The 15,270-nt window shown below is 40.2% G+C and overlaps 1 protein-coding gene and 1 long non-coding RNA gene across 3 annotated transcripts in view; one reads left to right on the top strand and one right to left on the bottom strand.

Annotated features, from left to right (window-relative positions):
* The window catches only part of LOC110138897 (uncharacterized), a 35,037-nt gene extending 33,017 nt beyond the window's left edge, over positions 1-2,020 (top strand). Inside the window, exon 4 of the long non-coding RNA XR_002314321.2 lies at positions 1,351-2,020. This is a non-coding gene — a long non-coding RNA (uncharacterized lncRNA). The remainder of the gene's footprint in view (positions 1-1,350) is intronic.
* Positions 1-15,270, bottom strand: part of PDK1 (pyruvate dehydrogenase kinase 1) — a 43,528-nt gene that overhangs the window by 4,012 nt on the left and 24,246 nt on the right. For both annotated transcript variants that reach the window (XM_070476017.1, XM_020896343.2), the window contains 2 exons: positions 4,171-4,281; positions 908-1,021 (listed from right to left, as the gene is read on the bottom strand). In XM_070476017.1, coding sequence (XP_070332118.1) covers positions 908-1,021; positions 4,171-4,281 — 225 coding nt within the window. The remainder of the gene's footprint in view (positions 1-907; positions 1,022-4,170; positions 4,282-15,270) is intronic.

The following is a 15,270-nucleotide window of genomic DNA, read 5'->3' on the forward strand; positions in this document are numbered from 1 at the left end:
AAGTAAAGTCTTCAGCATTCCCTATCAAATAGGTGCCATCTAGTGGCCAGAATAAGAGTAACTAGAGTTACTAAAACGGAGGTACCTACCACCAGTCCGCTGCTGAACTAACCCAGCACACTGCTGGGGCTGAGGGCTTTCTACCCCTGTAATATTCGCTGGTGTGTCAGATAAACACATCCCAGGTGAGTCTGCTTTCCCCAGGTGAGCTGTACGCCTACCAAGGATCACCTGTAATTGTTCCTAAATTTGTAACATACTTAAATCTGTCACTGTTACTTAATCTAAGTACTGCTTTTAACCAAGCACACAAAAATGCAGGGGTGGCTTGGAGGGAAGGTTCTCTGAAAACTGAGATGACATTTCATAAAGACTCAGGAAGGCAAGTTCTATAAAAACTGCTCTCAAAAAAAGAGAAGACAACTGTAAGGAACTGCATAAAAATCAGTTAATGATTATGCACTTGGCTGTTTCTTTCATTAAAGAAACCAAAACAATGTATTGTAGGTATAGCTTCTGTAAGAAAGACAATTAAAACTTTAATCTGAAGACCCATATGCAAATGAAAGGCCTTAGCAAATATATCAAAGACTGGTCAATCAATGTCCGTTCAAGCATCTTAAATTACAAGTTTAATTTTAACATAACTTTTGACTGCCCACTTTAACCCAATTTTTCTTCTACTAACAATCATGGTACTGATCACTATGGGTAAGAGCATTTCTTTCCCACAAAGAGATCATTTGTCAAAACAGATGAGAGCTTTGTTAAAAAAAAAGAAACAAAACACATATGTTTGCATTTTAATAGCATGAGGTAGAAGAAAGTCTCATTACAGTTAAATACTGGTATCTTACAATCAAAAAGTCCAGAAGTGACATTAAGTCCAGAAGACTATGGTCTTTACCTTAATGTAAATGACTGCATCTGTCCCATAGCCCTCTAGGGAATAGAGCTTTAGGTCTCCTTGGAAATACTGTGCATAAAGGCGTGATATGGGCAATCCATAACCAAAACCAGCCTGTTTGAGAAAAATGAAATTTTATTCAGAAAGCCACACACTGAAATACTTTTCTAGTTAAAATAAATGCTACTGGAGTATCCCAGGGCTATTAAGAGCCTGCATCTAAAAGATCTGTTAATAATTAAGTAGTAAAAGTGATCAAGCTGCAGCCTAGTTGAGCACTGTATTAGACGGCTTCCCTCTGGTCATTTGAAATTTCTCTTTTTCCTGTAGAACCACCTGTGGGGGTCTAGAAAAAGGATGCTTCTCTCTTCTTTACTGGCCTGCTCCAGAGTATCCCTATACTACTTTCGGCGATATAATTTAAAACATGTTCTCTCTTTCAGGAGCAAGAGTAGAAAAATACCTGGTGGCAACCTAACAGACACATCTCATGACTTCATACCATGAATTCCAGCCTGAGTTCTGAACCTGGAGAGATCCCTAATAGGTCTCCTCTCTTAATACTCACTGACAGGTCATCTCCCCCACTTAAAAATCTTCAAAGCACCCCAACACCCACCGACCCTCACCATCTCCAACCCATTGCCTTGAGATAAAAATCCAAGCTTCTAAAAGAGAGCTTTCAAGATTTAACAAGATCAGGTCTGTGCCTCCCACTTTCCAGTCCAGTTGTAGTAAACCTCCTGCTCCTAAGTTCCTCAAGCACATCATGTTATTTTTCACAGCTGTGTCTTTGCTCATTTTGTTCCCAGTATCTGGAATGGCTTTTACCTGGATAAATCCTATCAATTCTTTAATATGAAGCAGAACATTTGGATAAGTGTTAAAAAAAAAAAAAAAAGGTTTCTTTATCACCAACTCAGGTGTTTAATGACATTTCATATAATAGTTTAGTGAAGAGTGTATGTGATTCCAGAATCGGTGCTATTAACGAATCCAGGCTCTGGCCTTATCTACCTCCACCATTTTTTACTTGACTTCTTAAACCAGAGTTTCTGTTGCCCCTCCAAATAAACTATCCATTCTCCACATTTCTCCTTGTCCTGGGAGGCTGACCTGAATTGATGTGGGTGGGTTTCTGTGCCCTCCGCTTCTGCGTCTAGCCGATGGGGAACCCAGCAGGAGCTCGGAGGGAGCCATCCAGGGTCATCACCCCCTTCTCCTGGGCGGCCTAGGCCCTGGGGAGTAAGCAGCTGACTCTAACACTCCCTCCTGGGTTCTGCTGACTTCTCCCTGAGTCAGGTGGCGACAGCTCTGCTGCTGCTAGCCTGGATTCCTGTACTATCCCATCCCTCTTCCTGTAATTTGTCTCTTTATAGATAAGCCTTCCATGAATTATCATAATTTGAACTATCTCTTTCCAAGTGAGACTCTGACTGATACATTAGCTGGTTCCATTTCTGCATGAGCAGGTGGCTCAGGATCCCGCAGTACCTGATCTACTTCATCACTGCCTCCCCCTCAACCACACACCTGCAGACCCCTCAGGCTTCCCTGTTAGTAGTTGGAAGAAACTAAGTTTTGTCTAACTAACGCTAACTAACACTGTGGGCTTGGCCCACTGCTGGGTCTGCACAGCGTCCCACACCAGCCAAAAGCGGACTGCCCTGTCACTGCAGCCTCTCTCAGGGCCAGGCCCGAAAGACAGCAGTGAAAGCAGATCCTACCAGTGGGTGGAACTTGGAGAGGAACACCTACATGGACCACGGGCAGCAGCAACTGGGCTGGCTGGTCAGAGACTTGGAAAGAACAAAACTGGATAACTGACGAAGAAGAGGAAAACGTGGATGGTCCTTTTTGAATGGGCTTATGGCATGAAGACATTCTGTCCATGCAGATGCGCACCTGAAGGCACCCACGTGAAGACAGCTCTCAGTTATCAGTGTGACCTGATGGCTGCCCCAGTGCTTGCTTACTGGTCCACTTACAAAGGGGTCATGAGAGCAGGAAGGAGGCTCTGTAAAAGCTCAACAGCAGGCTTACCCTCGGGAAGGCTGCGGAGGTGTGTGGGCAGCCTGTGTCATGTCAATTCTCCTGTTTTTCCTAAAAATTCACATAAATCTTGCATCCTAAACAACAACACTTACACAGCATCTACTATGTACCAGGTACTATTAAATAATGTGTTTACATATATTAACTTCATCTTCACAATAATTCAATCTTTAAGGCTGGGGAAATTGTGGTACTGAAGGGTCAATGATATTCCCAAGGCTGAACGGCTAGGATGTGGTGGGGCTAAGGATGGAGCAAACAGTTTAGAGTCTGGACGAGGACACTCTGCTGCTCTCCACAAAAACTCTACAAAATCTGTTTACTGCAAAAGGAGCATATCCCTCTTCTCCACTTCTTAGAGTAAAACCAGAATCTAAGAAGATACTCATGTTTATTTCACCTTTTCTGTTCCTGGGCACATGGATGCCTACCAATATCTCAACTAAAGCAATCACTTAAAAGGTTTGGTAAGACATCTGTGCTGGTTAACTAGAATGTGCTGCGCAGTTTTAATGAAGTCCTTTCAGTGACTTCCTAGGAAAGAGTCTAAAATAAACGCATCTTAGACTGTTTTTTTCATCATATTACAAAATAACTCCAGTGTATATGCCAGAGAACCTTCAAAGCCTGGAACAACAAGAGTTTTGGGTGAGAGATTTGGCAAAGCACTTTTCTGAGGGCTGGAGGACCAGGACTGAGTCCATTCAAAAGCTAATCTTACTAATCTGAAAAGAGGTGACTGACCGTTTTTTTTTTTAAAGCCATCAACACAATTGTTATTTGAGCCATAGGTGATTAAATTGGTTAGAACTCTAGTATTACTTCTGGGCCTCAAATATGTAGTCTTTCTAATTACAAGTACTTGAGGGAAAAAAAAATACTAAAGATTGAATCAGTGTTGACCAAATACTAGTAAAGCTGGTAATTTAGACTTCACATTAGTAACAGTATATCAAAATGTGGTTTACCACATGGACACTACTGACACACCACTATCAAGCTTGGCAGTAAGATCTCTAAAACCCTTATCATTTAAAAAAAACCATTTCAAAAACTATAAATTTAGGGGAAAGTGTTGTTGCTGTTTTTCTCTAATAGCTTCCTTTCATCCTGTCTGTGAACCCTACACGATGGCTTAACTGATTTATATGGTAACCTCTGTTCTGGCAAGTCACAAAAACCCACTTCACGACTTTGTGGTCACACACCAGGGGCACCGCTCGGGACGTCTCCATGCGAGGCCGGGGCGCAGTGGAGTACATGTAGTTAAAGAGTCGGTCAATCTTCCTCAGAGGAACACCACCTCCTCGGTCACTCATCTAGGAAGAGAAAGGATCATGCCCTGTGACCAAGTCCAAGAAACAGCAAAATACCCATGCATGCGATGTCACCATTTAACTGTGGCTGACTGAGCCTTGCTTTTCAAAATGAATACCAGGCGATTCAAGTTACAAACATAAACATTTCCCCCACTGCAGACTTAATCCCTCTGATACACAGAATTTTAAGATATAAAGAACTCCACTGTGATACAAATTTTCAATGCTGTTGTTTAGTGGCTAAATCATGTTTGACTCTTTTGCAACCCCATAGACTGTAGCTTGCCAGGCTCCCCTGTCCATGGGCTTCTCTAGGTAAGAATATTGGAGTGGCTCGCAATTTCCTTCTCAAGGGGATCTTCCCAGCCCAGGGATTGAACCTGCATCTCTCAAAAGAGATGGTTCGCATGCTCTACCACCAAGACACCTGGGAAGCCTGCTTTCAATGCTGTGGTTTTGTGTAATTACTGCAGTCACACTAAAGATGCAGCACACAATGGGGAACGGGTTTAGCTTATCTTGGATAACAACAAATTTGTAATTCCTCTCTGACAGGCAGTTTGGCAACCCGATTAAACACGCATGTACCCTTTGACCCAACAATGTTTATCTTAAGAAAATTATGAGAAAAGCATGCAAAATATGTATGAGAATATCCATTACAGCACTGTGTAGAACAGCTAAAACTGGATTACCACCTAAACAGGGGGCTATTTAAGTAAACTAATATACATTCTAAAATAGAATACTATCTTGCCATTAAATATTACATAGAACTATATGTATTGGCATGGGATGTTCATAAAATATTGTTAAGTAGCAAAAAGATGAAGAAGCATTTATAACATTCTAATTCCATAAAAATTACAGAAGTCTATGATGAAATACAATTTTATTTCAATGGAATTATAAGTGATTTTCTTCTTTGGGGGCTTTAGTTTCTTAATTTTTTCCCACAATTACTTCTATTATTGTAAAAAAGTATAATTTTCATTTTCAGGGAGGAAAAAATAGAACCATTTCATTGTGTTTTAAGAGTCTCATCAATTTCACAGCATAGTCTCCCAGACAACTTTCTGGTGAGTTATAAAGGACACAGTTCTTTGTGTTGTTCTTATGTCCTTTTCCAACTCAAATCATATGCTATACTGAATTTGGTAATTTATTTACAGATTGTCTTCATTATGTCAATTATGTTCAATTAACATGGTACATATTTTCCTAGCTTGTCTTGAGAGTCTCTTGGACTGCAAGATCAAGCCAATCGATCAAGCCAATAACCCCTAAAGGAAATCAACCCCGAATATTCATTGGAAGGACTGATGCTGAAGCTCCAATACTTTGGCCACCTGAGGTGAAGAGTCAACTCAGAAAAAGATATGGGTGCTTGGAAAGACTGAGGGCAGGAGAAGGGGGAGGCAGATGATGAGATGGTTGGATGGCATCACCAACTCAATGGACATGAACTTGAGCAAACTCCAGGAGACAGTGGAAGATAGAGGAGCCTGGAGTGCTCCAGTCCATGGGATCACAAAGTGTTGGACACGACTTTGCAACCGAACAGCAACAACACATTGTATAGCTTTGTCTTCTAATCTACTATAGCTATTTTCTCTTGTCACAAAATCTAAATTGATTCTACTATCTATAATATTAACATGGTTGTGATTTTCAAACAAACCTGCTTTTAACGTATTGATATATAGATAAAAATCATACTGAATTATCTGAAATAAAAAGTCAATTTGAATGGCTTGTGGTGTTAGTTGCTCAGTAACAGCATATAGTTGAGTTTTGGGGTTTTTTTTTTTGAGTTTTTATAGTCTCAAAAAACTTTCAGTTCAGCTCAGTCACTCACTCAGTCATGCTCAACTTTTTGCGACCCCATTGACTGCAGCACACCAGGCTTCCCTGTCCATCACCAACTCCCGGAGCTTGCTCAAACTCATGTCAGTTGAGTCAAAAAACTGTGTGTGTGTACACACATATATTACTCTCACAGTGGAAATTCACAGATATTTTAATTTTTAAAATAAAAATCTGCTTTGAAATGCCATTTGAAGACTTGCCTCTGATATGTCTATAATTAGATAATTACAGTATAAAAATATACAAGAACATTATTAGGAACTTGTATGTAGCATTATGCTTGAAATTGTTCTTGGCTATGAATTCGAAGCCCTGTGAAGAGATTTATTTTAGTAAGATGAATAAAGGGCTCTGGGAATTTTCTGAAATGCATCAATTTAATTATTCATCCTTCAATTTAATGCTCTGCTACATATTTACTGGTAACATGAATCAGAAGCATGGTTCTACAAATATTAAGTAAGTAAAAAACAAATTAGAATAGATACTAAGATAAGAAGGTACAGTTCAACAAATATTTTGTGATTTTCCTTAACCTTCTGGCCAGAAACAGTACAGCAATCCAGCAGATATGACACAAGAAGTGATTTCTAGCCATGAGACAGCAGGATAAAAGCAGAGTGGAACAGAAAGGCCAGAGGTGAGTTTGAAAAGTGCCATCTCATTAGAAGTAAAGGGTCATCTAAGCCATAGGAGCATAGTTAAAAACTGATAAAGGTACTGCTTTTGCTCTGTAGCCAAAAACGTAACAATACATTGCAACCAAAGCTGGGACCAGTTTTAAAGTGGTCAAAAGCGTTTCCACGAAACTTGTTAACAGATATTATACCAGAGAACATGAGTTCTTTGGGGGAAAGGGAAGGAGGGAATAATGGAGAGACAGACATTTGGTCTGTGTATCTTCAAGACAAGAACAGCACTCTGATGACAAATATACTGTGAAAGAGATGTGGAAATTAAAAAATCTCTGAAGACTATTTGAAGAAAAATTTGAGAAGCATAGAAACACAAGACTATGTCAGGGGAAAGGAAACAGAATGTGAAAGTGGAGGGTGGTGTGGAGTCATGTCAACAGGAAGGCGCAGGAAGAGAAGTTTGCCAATTACTTTTAAAGTTTTCTCCCCGGTGCATGAAACCACCACTTCTCAATGTCACGCAACCAAGACCTGCCATCCCCAATGTCCTGGTTCTCATAACGCTAGGCTCCCTGGCTAACATATGTGGATTTTCAGGTCCAAGGAAACGAACCATTACTAACTTGATGACAGTTCTGAAGGCAGGGAATTTACTAACCTTGAACTCACCCATAGCTCCCGAAGATTCTTATACAACAGTTTTTTCAAGGTCAGGTGTATAAAAAAAAAATCGCCAACAGTGAATGAATCAAGATGTGTAAGTTTTAATTTATCAGATATGTGGCTATAATACTTATGTCACTTACTGCAATTGGACCAAACATCAAGTCTGAAAGAGCAGTTAGACTTGTAAGTTAAAAAAAATAATTCTAACTTAGCAGAGGGATAACAAGTTAGAAATGTCAATAATTTGAACAGCGAAAAGAGTGGGGGAAAAAATTCCAGGTCTTGATCCTGAAAGTCTAGAGTAAGGGATGGGGTTCAAAGCTCTATGTAAAGAGCTAACAAGGGTAGATGCAGTCATGCGACCTGGATTTGAAGAAGCAGAGCCTAATACAGCTAAGACCTTTTACAAACACTTCTGGAACAGTCTGTTCAAGACCCTTATGAGCTTTGCTATTTTAAAACAGCTTGATGAAAATATAATTCACATACCATACTATCCATCCATTTAAAGTGTACAACTCAGGGGCTTCCCTGGTGGACCAGTGGCTAAGACTCTATACTCCCAAGGCAGGGGGTCTGGGTTCAATCCCTGGCCAGGAAACTAGATCCCACATGCCGCAGCTACAGTTTGCACGCCATGTGCTGCAATTAAGACCCAGCACAGCCAAATAAATAAAAATAAATATAAAAAAATAAACAATGAAATTTTCAAAAAAGTGTACAACTCCATGGCTTTTTAACAAACAGGCATACCTCTGAGATATTGCAAGTTCAGTTCCAGACACCACAAAAAAGCAAATATTGCTATAAACCAATTCACTTGAATTTTTTGGTTTCCCAGTGCCTATAAAAGTTATGTTTACATTTATACTGTAGTCTATGAAGTGTGCAAAAGCATTAGGTCTAAAAAATGTACATATCCATTAATTTAAAAATAAAAAACAAAAGACCAATTAGAATAATATCAAAGATCATTGATCACTATAACAAACATGATAATGAGAAAGTTCGAAATATTGCAAGAATCGCCAAAATGTGACACAGAGAAATGAAGCGAGCAAATGCTGTTGGTTAAAATGATGCTGACAGACTTAGTCAATGCAGGGTTGCCACAAACCTTCCATTTGTAAAAAATGCAGTATCTGCAAAGTGCAATTAAGTAAAACAAGGCAAGGTATGCCTACATTCATAGGTACGTGCAACCATTTCCCCAATCAATTTCAGAATATTTTCATTACCTCAAAAAGAAACCCTGGACTCCTAATTGATTACACTCCTAAGTAACCACTAATGTATTTCTTGTCCTTAATATATTTATCTGTTCTGGACATTTCATTTAAATGAAATCATATATAATGTGTGGCCTTTTGTGTTTAGTTTTTTTTTTACTTGACATATTTTTAATGTTGTAGCATTCATGTTGTAGCATGCACCAATACCTCACTGTTTTTATGGGCAAATAATATTCCACTATATACCACATTTTTGTTTATTTATTATTCAGCTGATGAACATCTGGGTTGTTTTTAGCTCTTGGCTGTTGTGAATAATGTTACTATGAACACTCATTGCTTAAATACCTGTTTTCAAGCTTTGGGGGTATATATCTCAGAGTGTAACTGCTGGGTTATCATGAACATTTCTTTACACCAAACAGGCAGACTCCCTTAGCAAAGCCTGTCAACCAGCACAGAACAAGTCTCTGGAGCTCAGTGAATACTGATCCATGCAGTGATGGATGACCACAAGTAATGGAATGCAACTGCAGACCAGCATGCTCAAGCACATAAAACAAGAGCAGGAAAGGGTATGAGAAAGACCCTGCTGTAGCACAGCTGTCGTCCCAAAGCAGAAGTCAGGCGGCTTATTTTGAATCAAATAAACCTTAATGGGCAAGTAGCTGACATGTAACTAACCAAAAGACACACATTAACATCTGGACTGGAAAAAAGTGACATATTCATATTAGTTTTTTTAGCTAACAGATGATATTGCCATATGTTTATTTGTGATTCATTCTTTTATATGAATAGCCAAGAGGGATAAATAGAAAAAAGTTCAGAGGAAATAGTACAGAGAGCTGAGGTATATTAATTTTTTAAAAAGCAACTAGTACTACTATTTTCAGAGTGATAAAAGAGGAAACCAGGACAGAATGTTATGAAAAAATAATAAAAATAATAGTTCCTGGGAAATTTATGATAATAGAAATAAAAATTCAATAAGAGTTGAGAATTCAAAGTCAAGAAATCTCAGAGTAGAATGAAAGGTTAAAGATATAGAAAAGAAGAAGAAAAGATAAGAATAAATTAGAGGGCCATTTCATGAAGCCCAGAATTTTCAAAATATAACTATCAGAAAGATAAACAGAAAAGACGAAAGTACCAAGGAAACAATGGAAATTCTAAAAGGCCCAGCTCAGTAAGTACAAAAAGGCCACTTCACGTTACATCATTATGAAATTTCACAACAGAGCTGAAGAACGAACTTAAACTTCACTTAAAACCAGTTAGACACAAAGAAACAGGAATCTGAATAAGCATTAAGTCTTCTCAAAAGGAATAGCAGAAGTAATGTCAGCAGAAACAATGGAGAAAGGAGCTGCAAAAAGTCCCCCATCAAAGCACCAAAGCAAAAAGGCACAAGTTGTTAGAACTCTGGAAATTAACAGGCTTGTAGCAATACGGGGAGTATGTATTCAAGAAAAACAACAATGAGCTTTGTGGTATTTTAACTTGGCTTTTCCCAACCTCCCATCCCCAGTACCACCAACAACTTGCAACCAGAGTGAAACCAGCAGCCTGACAGCCACTGGAAACTCTGTCTTCCTTTGACCTCTGACTTGATTCTGAGCTCCTTAATGCGAAAAGTTTTGCATGCTCCTACTCCCCATCCTCAAAAACACTTATCAAAGACAATCAGACATAACTGATTAATTTGATGGCTGCCTGAGGCAGTCTACAACAGTTAAGGCAGATAACATTGACGTTGCTCAGTAGTGTAGTAGTGTTCGACTCTTTGCGACCCCATGGACTGTAGCCTACCAAGCTTCTCCATCCATGGAATTTTCCAGGCCAGAGTACCGGAGTGGGCTGCCATTTCCTTCGGCTACCCAAAAAACCTAGTAGGAAAAGCTAAGGAATGAGATGTCCATCGGTGCTTAGAAAAACTCAAGGATATCCTGGGAATCTAGAAGGTCATGCTCATGCTCAGGGCTATGTTCAGTAAGGACCTAAAGAGTCCTAAGCATTCACCTCCACCTGACCTTGAAGCTCTGAACAAGCGGAATGTAAAGGTTAAGTCAAGAGTTGTCAACAGCCTGATTCAACATTGAAGGTGTGTCCCAAAGTGCACACAGAATCCCTTGACAAAGACTGGGAGAAGGCATTTAAGAAAACTTCAGTTCAATCATTAGTTGACCACTAAGCAGAAAGCACACACAACAAAGAATATAGACTTCACAGAATTAGTTTCAAAAAGTCACTAAACAAACAGTGCCGAGAACAAAGGAGAAACTCCAGCAAGACGGTAGGTGGGGCGAAATTGCATCTAGAATCAAACCCCATATCCACCAGAAACACTCAGAGGGCTCAGACAAACCTTGTGTGCACCAGGACCCAGAGACCCCACAGAGACTGAGACAGAACTGTGTCTGAGTGTCTCCTGTGGAGGTGCGGGTCAGCAGCGGACTACCACAGGGGCAGGGGCTCTGGGTGCAGCAGACTTTGGTACGGCATAAGCCCTCTTGGAGGTTGCCGCCATTAACCCCACCATAGAGCTGCCAGAACTTACACAGAACTGGGAAACAAACTCTTGGCGGGCATAAACAGAACTTTGTGCGTACCAGGACCCAAAAGAAAGGAGCAGTGACCCCACAAGAGACTGACCCAGATTTGCTTGTAAGTGTCCAGGAGTGTCTGGCAGAGGCGTGGGTCAGCAGTGGCCTGATGCAGGGCTGGGGGCACTGAGTGTAGCAGTGCATGCATGGGACCTTTTAAAGAAGGTCTGTCTTCACTACCTTCACCATAGTTTGGCCCAGGTAAATAACAGGAAGGGAATACAGCCCCACCCATCAACAGAAAATTGGATTAAAGATTTACTGAACATGGCGCTGCACATCAGAACAAGACCCAATTTTCCCCTGAGTCAGTCTCTCCCATCAGGAAGCTTCCATAAACCTCTTACCCTTCTCCATCAAGAGGGCAGACAGACTGAAAACCACAATCACAGGAAACTAACCAATCTGATCACAAGGACCAGAGCCTTGTCTAACTCAATGAAATTATGAGTCATGCCTTGTAGGGCCACCCAAGACGGACGGGTCATGGTGGAGAGTTCTGAAAAAACATGGTCGACTGGAGAAGGGAATGGCAAACCACTTCAGTATTCTTGCCTTGAGAACCCCATGAACAGTATGAAAAGGCAAAAAGATAGAACACTGAAAGATGAACTCCCCAGATCGGTCCGTATCCAATATGGTACTGGAGATCAGTGGAGAAATAACTCCAGAAAAAATGAAGAGATAGAGCCAAAGAAAAAACAACACCCAGTTGTGGATGTGACTGGTGATGGAAGTAAAGTCCGATGCTGTAAAAAGCAATAATGCATAGGAACCTGGAATGTTAGGTCCATGAATCAAGGCAAATTGGAAGTGGACAAAGAGGAGATGGCAACAGTGAACATTAACATTTCAGGAATCAGCGAACTAAAATGGACTGGAATGGGTGAATTTAACTCAGATGACCATTATGTCTACTATTGTGTGCAAGAAACCCTTAGAAGAAATGATGGAGTAGCCATCATAGTCAACAAGAGAGTCGGAAATGTACTACTTGGATGCAATTTCAAAAACGACAGAATGATCTCTGTTCGCTTCTAAGGCAAACCATTCAATATCACAGTAATCCAAGTCTATGCCCTGACCAGTAGTGCTGAAGAAGCTGAAGTTGAATGGTTCTATAAAGACCTACAAGACCTTCTAGAACTAACACCCCAAAAAAGATGTTCTTTTCATTATAGGGGACTGGAATGCAAGGGTAGGAAGTCAAGAAATACCTGGAGTAACAGGCAAATTTGGCCTTGCAGTACAGAATGAAGCAAGGCAAAGGCTAATTAAGCGTTTTGCCAAGTGAATGCACTGGTCATAGCAAACATTCTCTTCCAACAACAAAGAGAAGACTCTACACATGGACATCACCAGATAGTCAATACCAAAATCATATTGATTATATTCTTTGCAGCCAAAGATGGAGAAGTTCTGTAGAGTCAGCAAAAACAAGACCGAGAGCTGACTGTGGCTCAGATCATGAACTCCTTATTGCCACATTAAGACTTAAATTGAATAAAGTGGGGAAAACCACTAGACCATTGAGGTATGACCTAAATCAAATCCCTTATGATTATACAGTGGAAGTGACAAATAGATTCAAGGGATTAGATCTGATAGACAGAGCGCCTGAAGAACTATGAACAGAGGTTGGAGACGTTGTACAGGAGGCAGGGATCAAGACCACCCCCAAGGAAAAGCAATGCAAAAAGGCAAAATGGTTGTCTGAGGAGGCCTTATAAATAGCTGAGAAAAGAAGAGAAGTGAAAGGCAAAGGAAGTGAAAGGAGAAAAGGAAAGATATACCCATTTGAATGCAGAGTTCCAAGAATAGCCAGGAGAGATAAGAAAGCCTTCCTCAGGGATCAGTGCAAAGAAACAGAGGAAAACCACAGAATGGGAAAGACTAGAGATCTCTTCAAGATAATTAGAGATACCAAGGGAACTTTTCATGCAAAGATGGGCACAATAAAGGACAGAAATGGTATGGACCTAACAGAAGCAGAAGATATTAAGAAGAGGTGGCAAGGATACACAGAAGAACTATACAAAAAGATCTTCACGACCCAGATAATCACAATGGTGTGATCACCAACCTAGAGCCAGACATCCTGGAATGTGAAGTCAAGTGGGCCTTAGGAAGCATCACTACAAACAAAGCTAGTGGAGGTGATGAAATTCTAGTTGAGCTATTTCAAATCCTAAAAGATGATGCTGTGAAAGTGCGTACTCAATATGCCAGCAAATTTGGAAAACTCAGCAGTGACCAAAGGACTGGAAAAGGTCGGTTTTCACTCCAATCCCAAAGAAAGGCAATGTCAAAGAATGCTCAAACTACTGCACAATTGCACTCATCTCACACGCTAGTAAAGTAATGTTCAAAATTCTCCAAGCCAGGCCTCAACAGTACATGAACTGTGAACTTCCAGATGTTCAAGCTGGATTTAGAAAAGGTAGAGGAACCAGAGATCAAACTGCCAACATCTGTTGGATCATCGAAAAAGCAAGAGAGTTCCAGAAAAACACCGACTTTTGCTTTATTGACTAAGCCTTTGACTGTGTGGATCACAACAAACTATGGAAAATTCTTAAAGAGATGGGAATACCAGGCCACCTGACCTGCCTCTTGAGAAATCTGTATGCAGGTCAGGAAGCAACAGTTAGAACTGGACACGGAACAACAGATTGGTTCCAAACAGGGAAAGGAGTCAGTCAAGGCTGTATATTGTCATCCGGTTTATTTAACTTATATGCAGAGTACATCATGAGAAACGCTGGGCTGGATGAAGCACAAGCTGGAATCAAGATTGCAGGAAGAAATATCAATAACCTTAGACATGCAGATGACACCACATTTAAGACAGAAAGCGAAGAACTACAGAACCTCTTGATGAACATGAAAGAGGAGAGTGAAAAGTTGGCTTAAAACTAAACATTCAAAAAACTAAGATCATGGCATCTGGCCCCATCACTTCATGGCAAATAGATGGGGAAACAGTGGAAACAGTGGCTGACTTTATTTTTCTGGGCTCCAAAATCACTGCAGATGGTGATTGCAGCCATGAAATTAAAAGACGCTTGCTCCTTGGAAGAAAAGTTATAATCAACCTAGACAGTATATTAAAAAGCAGAGACATTACTTTGCCAACAAAGGTCCATCTAGTCAAAGCTATGGTTTTTCCAGTAGTCACGTATGGATGTGACAGTTGGACTATGAAGCAAGCTGAGTGCCGAAGAATTGATGCTTTTGAACTGTGGTGTTGAAGAAGACTCTTGAGAGTCCCTTGGACTGCAAGGAGATCCAACCAGTCCATCCTAAAGGAGATTAGTCCCGAATACTGATTGGAAGGACTGATGCTGAAGCTGAAACTCCAACATTTTGGCCACCTGATGTGAAGAGCTGACTCACTTGAAAAGACCTTGATGCTGGGAAAAATTGAAGGCAGGAGGAGAAGGGGACGACAGAGGATGAGATGGCTGGATGGCATCACCGACTCAATGGGCATGAGTTTGAGTAAATTCCAGGAGTTGGTGATGGACAGGGAGGCCTGGTGTGCTGCAGTCCTTGGGGTCGCAAAGAGTCAGATATGACTGAGTGACTAAACTACCTGAACTGAAAAAACAACAATAAACTTTAGGGAGCAGGGAAGCAAGTGATTTTTTAGACTTCTTACATAATATTCTCTTAAATGTCTGTTTTCAACAAGAATTATATACATATCACAGGGGTGAAAGAGGAATCAACAGAGAGTAAACTTGAGGAAATTCAAATTTTCTAAACAAAAACTTTGAATCAGCTATTTTAAATATGTTCACAGAACTAAAAGAAATCATTTCTAAAGAATTATGAGGTTGATGCCTCACCAAATAAATAATAGCATAAAAATGTAGAAATTATATGAGAGAATGTAATAGAAATTCTGGAGTTGAGAAATGCCATAATAACAACTGAAAAAAAATCACTAGGAGGGCTCAACAGCAGTTTAAACACATG

This window comes from Odocoileus virginianus, chromosome 13, assembly GCF_023699985.2.
Source record: "Odocoileus virginianus isolate 20LAN1187 ecotype Illinois chromosome 13, Ovbor_1.2, whole genome shotgun sequence".
In the NCBI taxonomy this organism is placed as follows: domain Eukaryota; kingdom Metazoa; phylum Chordata; class Mammalia; order Artiodactyla; family Cervidae; genus Odocoileus; species Odocoileus virginianus.